Source organism: Melanaphis sacchari, unplaced genomic scaffold (assembly GCF_002803265.2).
Source record: "Melanaphis sacchari strain LSU unplaced genomic scaffold, SCAv2.0 Contig11_pilon_pilon, whole genome shotgun sequence".
Lineage (NCBI taxonomy): Eukaryota > Metazoa > Arthropoda > Insecta > Hemiptera > Aphididae > Melanaphis > Melanaphis sacchari.
This window is the reverse complement of record NW_020270469.1, coordinates 3070982-3083247: the sequence shown is the minus strand read 5'-3', so window position 1 is coordinate 3083247 and position 12266 is coordinate 3070982. Positions and strand designations below refer to the sequence as shown.

The following is a 12266-nucleotide window of genomic DNA, read 5'->3' as shown; positions in this document are numbered from 1 at the left end:
GTTATTAAACTGTTGAAGTAATGTAAATTACACCTATAGTAGTAAAATAATAATTTTATTAATTGGCACCAGGGATTAAATAGAACGTACACGGAATGTTAGTGCTTTATGTTGGGAATAAAAATGTAATTTATACCGTGGTTAAGTGTACGTTATACCACTCGCTCGGCCGCACGTGATGTCTCCGTTTTGTTAATGCGTAACGTGCAAATTATAAATTCAGAATTATCCATGTTACCTTATTATTTTTAATATTAAAATGAATTGATTAATTATCAAATTAAAATGTAAAAATATTATCTTGGGCACTTCCAAAGGTTTTTTTGATATTTAGGTTTTAAAGTCAGTTATAATTGTTAAGAACATTTTAAATTGTATTTTTTTTTTTTGTAAATTTCTTATATTTTCTTAAAAAATAAATTATTTTTTTGAATAATGTCAATTATGAATATTATGATATAGTATAGCAGCTGCAGACATGCGCGTGTACACGCAAGGACTACAATAATTATAAGTTACAACTCTTAAAACACATCCATATAATAATAATAATAATAAGTGGTTATTGTTCAACGCAACAATCATTATTGTAATGCCGTCGAAATCGTCGTTGTATTAATTAGTAATAAATAATAAGTAATAATAGCCTATGTCGTTTGCAAAACACGATCAATTTTACAGTTGTATTATATTCGATACTTCAAAGTGTTTTCCAATTAACATCTCTTAGGAACCATATAATAATGTTATTATAACATAAAATATATCTTTGCCATTACTAACAATTTATATTATCGTTGTAATTCTTATAAGGATTCGTAGCATTGTTTTGTTATAAAACATTGTATATTGTTTTGTGTCCACACACCGTGTACCTACGCATTATGTAATAATTGATTTTTCACATAAAATATGCCTGATTAAATGAGTGAGATACGCCTAACTACGTATGTAAAAATGTTAATCGGAAAAACGTAAAGTCTATAAAATTTCATAAAAATCAGCTTATAACAAAACTCGGTGTAGACAAATATGCACATTTTTTGGCAAAACAATCTTCCATATTATTTAATCTAGCCTAGTTAATAGTTAATACAAGTATAAACATTTGTGTTCGATAGTTATTATTTATACATCATTTAATTGATTTTTAACTAATTTTGTTTATCTGCACCGGCTGAAAAGATTGCATATATGGGTAAACTTAGTTAATTTTACTTTTGGAAATAAATTAAAATACAATCACCGATAGTATTATTATATAGAATCTTGAATGCGGCAAAATTGCATATTACCTGTAGTCCAAATTGAAATTCAACATTAAAACTTGCGTGGAGATGGGAAATGACCTATGTCTATGGTTTTATTAGTTAACCTATTTCGTTCTTCTGAGGACTGAGATGCGTTGTAACGATACCTGTGGTATATGATTCACTATGGAAATTTTAAAAGTTGAATCTATCAGCAGACGATTGATTGTGAGTGGAGAATGGTTCCGATCTGTAGCAACTTTATTAACAACAGACGTTTATATACTCGATATAGCAACCGATAAATTCATTGATAGACAACGGCCGTTATACGTTTCAGAGGACTGTCGAAAACTAACGCTCCACATCACGAGGTGTGTGTATGAATATTATCATTGATATTTATTAGGTATAGTTTGTTAGATTTAAATCGATTGAAGACAAACCAAGTGGTGTGGACAATTGCAGTGTGCATGTTTGTACATCGACGTCCCGACTCCTGAATACGATTGACCCATGTAAATTTTATATAAAATGATGATGTTTTAAATATGAATTATAAAATATCGTTAGGTTAGGTTAAGTTCGGAACCTTGGGTCCGAAACTGCATTGAACAGTAGAGTTATAATATTATTACGATGGCATGAACTCGACTATCTGCCGTAAAAATAAGTTAACGTCTCGAAATTAATCGTGTCGAGGTGTTATGCACGTGCAGAGAGCGAAGGAACAACGATTTTGTGTTATTTATTTAAATACTAAACGTATGTATATATATTATATAACACATTAATAGTAAAAATTATAATTTAAAAATATTAAATTTTTAGAAGAAATGAAAACACCTGCTGTTTTTCTCGTTAATTTAAAATATAATTGAATACATTTTTAATCGTTATCTGACCGTACAATAATACATATCATACTAATAATGTGTTGTACATAAAAAAATAAAAATAATTGAAATTTTTACTGCAGACTTATACAAATAATATAGTAGACATTTACACTGTTAATAACATAGTAATTATAATATATAAAAATTGCTATCAATCCAATTTATCATTGAAAATCATAGAACTATTACGGTCATTAACAATTTATTTTTCTCGGTAACATTTAATTAGATGATAAGCAAATATTTTATCGTAACAAAAAAAAAAAAAAATCATAATAATAGTAATAATCAACTGCTTTATAACTTTGGGAAACAAACAATAAAATATTCGTAAAACCTTGGATGTATTTTTAAATCTACACTGATTTCGAACAAAATAACAATATGATTTCCAAACGATTTTTCTTAAGTTTTATTGAAACGTTAGGTAATTCTTAGTACTTCATTATTAAAAAAATAACAATCAAAATAAATTAATCAATATGGAATAGGACTACTTTTGCTACCGAAGAAAAAATATAAATAAAGGTAATAAAAGTCATATAAATTTAACTTGTTTCATGTTGTAAAACTTTGGAATTATCGTTAACATAATATAATATAAATATTATATATATATATATAAACAACAACTGCTGAATATTACTTTTCAAACAGTTAATATTGTTCACAGAAATTTTATAGAAATAATGAACGTTATTGATATCAAGTATAATAATTTATTGTGGTGTATTAAAATGATATATCTACCTAATGAATAATAATATTATGTTGGTAAGATTATAATATTTTCTTTAAAAAAATGGTTTATGTAGTCAATATTAATTTATTATGATCAATTATAAAAATCATTATACCATAATAAATCTAAATTTGCATAATACTGTTTACTTAATATCAACTATCAATAAAGAATAACATTCAATTTTCAAATGTTAAATGTGTTAAGACAACGTTTTTTTATAACCGTTATCGAATGACATAAAAAAGATCTAAATTTATTTATGGTTTGTTAATGAAATATTATCAATTATTATTCCTGTTTGTTTTATACCATTTTTTACAGTAATAATTTTTATGATCAATATAAAATTAAATTATCGCCGTATGCCTGCAATACTTACAGTTGATATGGTTAATCTATCTATACATATGAAATCCAAATACTTCACTCACTGATCGTTGTATCTCGAAAACTCTTCAACCTACGAACTTGAAATTTGGAATAGTGGATAGTCTAATACTTTCACCGTGCAATAAGAAAGGATTTTAAAAAAATGTTGCGTTTAAGTGGATTAATTAATAATTTCAATTATTCATCAATTAATACGTATTGTGCGGCACAGCGGCCGGCCGTGCGGGTTTCCAGCTAACTGCAACCTATACCCATATCGGCCGTGCGGCGTTAAGATATGAATTGTTCCGAGAAATTTATGGACAAAAATACACACGAGCTTAAGCTTACTGGTTAATCGCGTTTTTTTTTTACGATATAATGTATATCTATATTATGTGCCTGTAAATTTACCAACAACGATTTGTATTCAGCGATTTTTAATATAATATATTTAACTTAATTACATTACGATAATACCATGTTATTAATTGTATATTATAATAATATTCCAGTCATTATGTGTGTAATACACACTCTCATGTAATATTATTTTTATACCCTTAAATTATCATAAATAATATCGTACAAATTATCTTGAATTAAACAATGTTAAGTAGAGATAATAATAATTGTGCATTCCGGTTACCAACTTCATTCGATAGTAGTAAATTTTATTTTTTATTTTTATTAGAAAAATGTAGTAATGATCTGTAAAAGTGCACTGTGCAGTATTATGACATCAGAGGGTGCGTTCTAAGGTATTTTTCATGTGTAATAGCGTTTAATTGGGTATACTAATTAGTTGTAGCAGGTGACGAAACGAAAAATAAAAACTGCCCAAGCTCAAAATAATATCTTACAATTGTTGCGGTATTATGATATGTGTAAAATATTAAAAGCCTCGAGCGCAGGTTTCAGTGTTCATATTTTAAACCAAGTCGCGATGTTTGAAAAGTCAGTTGAAAAATATTATATTCCATAAACAATAATGTATAGAAATTCCATTCCGTACCCGCCCCCTCTCCCGTCCATAACTCCATCCAAAACAATAATCTCATGTAAACTATACAAGGTTTCTCAAAAAGCTGTTTGTTGTTCTTATCGATTTTTTTATTATTACTATTATTATTATTTTTCGTAGTCTGTATAACTATAGATTTTCGACAATGTCTTCGTTTGGTTATCTTTAAAAAAAAAAAAAGGAATGAAAAAAAAAGAGAAAAAAAGCGTCAAGAGATTGTATCGAGGGTGGATTCGAGGGACTCGCGGGAATCGTTGCGCTACACTCGAAAGAGGAGGTGAGTGGGGTTTAAATTGCCGGCCGCAGAAAAGCTACGGATGTATACTCTCTAAAAACGGATCTCGGTAAAGAAAGTCGCGGATTGTGTAAGCCGCCGAAAACAAACTTTTGACAATGCAATCAAATTGTATATTATACTATAACAGTATACCAATATACACATTCACACACATACATACATTATTACTATTATGGACTATATAATAATATAATAAATTATTATGTACGGCTGCCCGGTTACACTCGTCCTCGGCGGTTTCCATTAATCCCGCTTATCGTCCTGCCGCCACGCCACGAAATGGTAAAAGGTAAACTTTTTGCACGGATCGATAACGTGAATAATCGCCATTTTTATATCGTACACATTATTATTTGTTTTATGCTCGCGTTTTTAGGCCGGTCTCTGTCGGTCACGTGATTGAAATCATTGTTTGCGCCACGCTGCAGCGATTACTGTTACACTATTGCTGTGCTGTTGAATGACTGCAACATTACAAATTCTACCTTAAACTACCGGTGTATCAACGCTATAGTCACACAATAATTAATTGAATGTTGAAAAATATTTTTGACTAACACTTTACAGTAGGGTACTTATAAAGAGGCGAAGGTGAAAACTGGATTATAACTTTTAGTTAACACTAAAATGACACATTTTTACGTTAACACGAGTTAAAAGCTGAACCGTCAAAGTGTACTTCTAGTATATTACAAAGTGTACATTTTTTAACGTTAGCTATTATTGTTAAATATTTTGTTTTATTTTGTACCCCCTCCCTCTTCCGGATTTTGTTTCTAAGTACGCCCTCTTTCGACTTAATAATATACAAACCCAAATAAAATGTTTAAAATCGTTAAATTTAAGAATACTTTAGTATATTATCATGCTAGTTGGTGTCAGGCAAGTTTTCTAACAATTCCATAATATAATATTATTTATTAATACATAGTTAATAAATGTAGAAGCAAGTCATTGCACATTAAACACAAAGTGATGATGGATAGATTCCGTGTATGTTATTAAACTCAAAAAGTAGTCGGTAAGTCTCATATAATATACTTGTAACCAATGCCCTCAAATTTAATTGCTGACCCCGCAACGTGGTATTTGAATATTACATCATAATAATAAGCATGCATCGTTATTCGTGACACGATACTACTCATGATGTTCGTCGATCCCACACAAATATGGCGACGTGAAAATCTCAACGTTGTATTGAGGGCTAGGTATGATAGTATAATATTTATATGCTTCAGTGTTGATTTTTTTCGCTATATTATCACTAAACAATAATATCAATAATGACAGTAGCTGCAATAGGCTATAGACCAAAGCCCGCTACTCTTACTAATAATTGTCGTCGTTCCGCGGAGAACAATCGATAATATGCAGCCCACACTTGACATAACAATCATAATCACTTTAATCTCTCACTTTAGTCTCTCAATTCACATAATATATTAAAATATTGCGTTCTCCGAGACCAATTAAGCGTTTTAAATTGTTCTCATACATGAAAAATTTTCAGATTGAATACGTCACTGCGCTTATATAGTAAATATTATGTATATTTAAATTAATATATGTATATATAATGTATTATAATGAAGAAAAAACAATTATTTAACGATAGAAATACACCCAACTTGAAGTGTCAGCATTTAAATATTTCTTTATCTCACACTCGTGACATTTTTTGGTCATCTCCAATAACGCGTCTATTTTATTATATATTTCGAATTGATTGGAATTAAATATTATATTTTTGAGTGTGAACAATGGCACGCGTTTTGATTTAACTAAATAATCGCTATACAATAAGTTGTTGAGTATTCGAAAATAATAATTACATTTGTTGATGCCATTCGACGAACTAACGTTTTTGGCTCCCTTTACCATTTTCTATAGCGTATTCCACGGTATCGTAAATAACGTACATGCTCATATGAAGTTGGTGTACAGTCTTTTAGTGGTACACTTAATAGTGCGCGCGCAGTTTCAACACTAATTGTTGGACGATATCCAAAATATCAGAAGATGAAAATAGTTAACGAAATGAAGAGAAATGTTTCAGTTTACCTGCGAGCCACCAGTATAAATAAAACGTTAATTTCTTTCATATTTCTAACAAAATATTTTCACATATTTTCTGTCAAATCACTGATTATTTTGATGTGTGATTATAAAAAAAAAAATAAAAATAATATTTATTGACTCTTAAATACACGCACACAATAAACAATACGTATGCAGTGTGTTTGGCATTTTCCCAAATACACTAGGAAAAATACACTCATACACTACAAATAATTACTTTTGGAAAACTAATGAAGCTCGACACACAGACCGGCTATATAACGTGACTAATCCAATTGTCTAAAACTTCTGAAATAACTCAAAAATGTTCTTTAGAATACATGTGAAACAGTTAACGCTCTGGCGAGTAAATAAAAATATGTTTTTGGGTATAGAAAAAAAAAAAATTACAACGCATACTTAAATATTTTAATTATTTTGAGTTTAAATGTATAGTTACTACAAAATGTTCCAGTCATTTGCATTTAAAAAACGAGACATAAATACTATATAGTAGCTCGCTATTATGAAAATGCTGGTTACATCTGATGAGAGTATAATTTTATGTAGACGGAGTAAAATGAAATGTTATTATACAGTAATATTCTAGAATGACATTTACAGTCGAGATTTAATTAAGATGTGATGGATCGTGGCTTTTGGATTACAAATCCCAATATGAAAATAATCATTTCAAAGCCTTTTTACAACTTAACATGTGTCTTTAAGAAGACCATTTTATTTATTTATTTTTTTTTTGACACTACCAATTTAAAACTTCAGAAAATGATTAGAATTTGAATTACACCAAAATAAGTATATCTACATATTAACTTTGAGAAATAAATCAATAAAAGGTTATAAATATTGCACGGAACAAAAATTCTTTAAAAGGTTTTCTGAAAGTATTACTTGGTTCGTCAAATCGTATTTATTCTAATGTTACATGAATAAATAGATAATTATTTAAGATAATCTTGAGCACAATATTAATTTATTTATTACTTATTATACCTAAGTGTATCGCCTCTTTATTTCTAAGAAATGTCTACGTTATTTCTTTGAGAAAAATAAAATTATATTTAATATTTGAAATAATATAATTTTTAAAACAAAATCCTTTATTTTTTATTCCGAACGCAAGGTATCTAATCTAAATAAATAATGTGAGACACAATTTTCCCTATTAAGGATGATCCCGATAACAGGTACCAATAATTTCATAGGTAGTTTATTATCTTTTACTTTATTTCACTGTAATATACAACCACATAAGTCTAATAGAGACTATTATATTATTTGAACTCTGAGCGTTTGAAATGTGAGCACCATGCGTGCAATATTTTTCAATACTTACTTAACGGTACCTGTCAATATACTTTGTAACAATACAGACCGTTCGCTACGAATATGCCCGTGATACTTAAAATAATGTACATTGTTTTTTTTTTTTTTTGTTTTAAGCACGCATGCGCTGTCGTGTGCATATTGTTTATATATATTATATTATGCTTTTCGAAATATCTTTCAAAATTTGTAATAAGAATTTTTATTTTTGTTCCAGGAAAATGTTCATTGGCGGTCTTAGTTGGCAAACTAGTCCAGGTAATTTAAAATACAATAAAATAATATTATAGACAACGATCGTATGCGTTTACGTGTTGCATTACAATAGTAATAATTATTATCATCAATGTAATAATGTTTATAATATATAATATAATAATAGCCGAAACAAATACCATTGGCCGAATTGTATTATTTATTTTTAATTTTAAACAGAAGCACGTTCGTGCTTTACCTCTAATATCATGATACGTTAGTATAGGCACACTATTTAATTATCGAACTAATTGTTAATGCACGTCCGTCACGAATCACGATTATTGTTTATAGTATAAGTTGTTGTTGTTGTGTAGCTGCCCGAAATCGAAATGTTTGTATTTTACAAAATAATTTGGGCCAATTCATTAAGTTAAAAAAATGGTAACTCGAAGAAAAAAATGTGAGTTGGATTTTGCGGTGTAAATACAATGTTGATTAACTCAGACATTTAGTGTTCGCTTAAAATATAATCAATAGTCTGCGTATAAAATACTAGGTGTTACTAGATCGATGAATGGTGCATGAGATCTGAAAACAATTGAATATTATAGTTGTAGATTTTTATTTAATTAGGTGCTCGATTGGAATTTTCGGCTTCTTACAATGAATTTTAAACGATCTGATAAAGTTACTTTACATAATATATTTTGAAAATTTAAAACCAAAATTAAAATTATAATATTAGCAACGAAAGAAAAAGAAAAATGTTAACAAAAATTAATAATACATTCAAATTGTATGTATTAGCCGTGAATGAATGTAAAAATGATAAAGAGGGATGGCTTTTGAGTGGCAATCGAAAATTGGCCACACAATCCAAACAAAAGGGTCGGAAACACAAAATCGGACCTTCAGATTTTAAAGACGGTAAAAAAAGGCTATTCAGTATAACAATAAACTCGATACAGCATGTCCATCGATGGTATACTTACTATAAAGTGATTTTATATCAAATAAACTAAAAATGCCTATAGACTATATTTAAAAATGACCTTATGAGCCTTTTTAATTTCAAGTATCAAAAATTTCAAGGTACTACCATTATCGAATGTCATGAAATATTGTTCATTATTTATGTAGATATTTCGTTATGTTTTTAAAAATTAATAAAATATATAATATAATATTTTATGGCATTAAACAAGTAAATCGATTATTTAAAAGTGGATGCTCGCAATATTTAAAAAAAATAACTTATAATCTTTTATAAAAAATGTGAATCACATAGAAATGTAATATTCATAATAACACTTCAATTTTTTTGCAGTCTCATGATAATTGGTTATTTTATCTATATCAACTTATATCTATAACAACTGTTTTAAATCTGCCATCTATGTATACCTACTTTTTAGTTAAATATTCTGAGGCTGGAAACTTTACTAAAATTGTCGATGAATAAAATGCAATGGTTAATATAAAATATTATACTGATACTGAATTATTATTATATTAGCAAACATTTTAAAAATATAATGAGACTGCCCTACAAATTTTGCTCGATGCTCAAGTACTCTCATGATTTTCTGCACGTCGCTATAGAAAGTTGTACACTACTATAATATAATTAATATAATATTAAAGATATACTTATTATATTTATTTATTGGATGATATAACACACGGTTGCCGCGACGTATATATTAAAATAAATTATTACACACTAATCTCGACAAATGAGCCAATCTATAACGAATGAGTATGTATTTTTTTATTATTTTTTTTTTAAACTCTATATCCGACTACTTCGGTCGTACTTGGCTGCCGTTCAGAAAATTTTCATCAATACAACACTATATAATACGATGACGGTGTACATGTCGATAGCGCGCACGCGTGTGTGTCCTGTTCCCGTTTTTTGTAAATTGTCTCTTTTGTGTCGTTTAGGAGAAAAATTGTAAAAAAAAAATAAAAAAATAAAAAAAGCATATACGTGCACAACCTAAAATAACAATATAAAATACAAGAGATCGAGGATGGGGAACAAATAACTCATTACAATCGTAAAGCGGCGGACGTGTTCAGAATAATGCGCACCGTATTCATCGTCTACGGAGATGGACTATACGACAACATTATTCTATATGCTCCGCCTGACAAAATAATATATTATATTACACCGCGTATAAGTAGAGGTAATATACGTAATGATGATAATAATATCTATTATATGAGAATATTGAGGACTTGTGCGCACGCGCAGTCGTATAATATTATGTCGAGTGCCCGAAAACGATTGGACTGAGTAGTGCATAATGCATATCATGATAATATAATAGTAAAATATTATTTTGTGTTACGCACGAAGAGGATCGACCGTGACGTAAGGGAGGCGCACGCGCCCGTCGCTCGTCTGCGTGGGCGAGTTTCGCGTCGGAAAATTGGAATATTGCGGTTTGCCATAGCCGATAGCCAATATATTTATTGAAATGCGATAATATCATAGACGCCTGATGCTATGCACAACAACTAAACGCACCCGGCGACGATTTATTCTAGTTATTATTGCAATTTGCCGTCGCGATAAATTAATAAATCACGACATTATATTGTAATCACCCGCCCTTCTATGATAATAATATCACGTTATACGACTTCTTTTTTTACCGGAACACTATGTTCACGCGAGTTCTTTTTGGGCACATCGCGTACGCGCGTGTTTGACTCCCGGTGACAGGAAAACGAATGGTGTTCATGCTCGTGGTACTACTGGTACTACACAAAATATTTCGATTTACGACATGTAAAATAGCGATGATCGGAAAAAAATATATATAATATTTAACTAACGTCAGTATAGTCTGATTGGATTGTGAAGACTGTAGTCAGTAGAACAAACACAGTATTCAATAGTTAGGACGCATGATCGTACTTAATTCTTTGTAAGTCAATAAAGAAAGATACTCCTAAACTGATAATACAACACCACTAAACCAGACCCGCATACGATATTATTATTTTAAGATAATAATTATAATAATAATAATAATATCGATCGAACAATAATGTATCTTCTAATTACCAAAGATACATGTTCACGGTTTGTGTACACGATAATCGACGACTGAAATGCCCTCCGAGCAAAATCACATAGTTGTAATGAATGTTATCGATAAATAAAATTAATCGTTTACTTATCCCACATTGTGCCGCACAACAAATCAAGTCTGTGATGATAATATGGCAAAATAATCCGACGCTTAAAATTGTTCAAATATTTAACAGACAAAGCAAATTAAACATAAGAATTTGGTTGAAAAAATACGACAATATATCATACAAACCTCGTGTACGACTTATCGCCGTAAAAACAAGCGCGGGCTGACGCAATATGTCGAAAACCAAAATGTGTGTTTAATTGTAACAGACGAGTTATGAGTGGTGGCAAAAAAAATAAAACTAAGCAATACATAGGTACCTACGATTAACATATTATGTCGTATAATAACCGTGCACGTTTAGTAATACGAAATGGCATTTGGTGTGGAAAAAAAGAAATGGAGCAGTTTGATGTGACGGATACAGACGAGTCAATATTCGTTCGGAACAAATACAGTGCGAGCGCATTCCAAGCCACTGTTCAGCTGGGAGGGGTGTGGGCGGGCCAACGGTACCGAAGACGATATTTTTTTTCTCAAATCCTATCACAATTGCACAATGACATTTCTCTGGATCTACACGTGCAAGCGTTGAAAAAGTTGTGTTTCTCTTAATATCGCGAGACGTCTGTAACTGTTCGTTGCCGTTTCGTTGGCTTTGTAATATAACGCATCATATTACATTGTCACGTTAATAGATAACATTAATGTGATTAAAAGCGTTATCGCGTTGTCACCGCAAGCCGGTAGGTATCGTTTTCGACACGTTCCGCGTTGTACATTTCTGTGTACATCAGTACATCGCCGAACAATAGTATAAAATAATCATCGTCGTGGCGCGACAAAAGCGTGAATCGTGCTTATGAATATCGAGGATGCTCTATGCAGGCTCGTCCGAAGTCTGAAATTTTAAGTCT

General features: G+C 30.1%; 1 protein-coding gene across 2 annotated transcripts in view; it reads left to right on the top strand.

Moving 5' to 3' along the window:
• The window catches only part of LOC112604358 (RNA-binding protein Musashi homolog Rbp6-like), a gene marked incomplete at its 3' end in the record, with an annotated part of 335083 nt that overhangs the window by 21130 nt on the left and 301687 nt on the right, over positions 1 to 12266 (top strand). For both annotated transcript variants that reach the window (XM_025353345.1, XM_025353344.1), the window contains 1 exon segment: positions 8211 to 8251. In XM_025353345.1, coding sequence (XP_025209130.1) covers positions 8211 to 8251 — 41 coding nt within the window.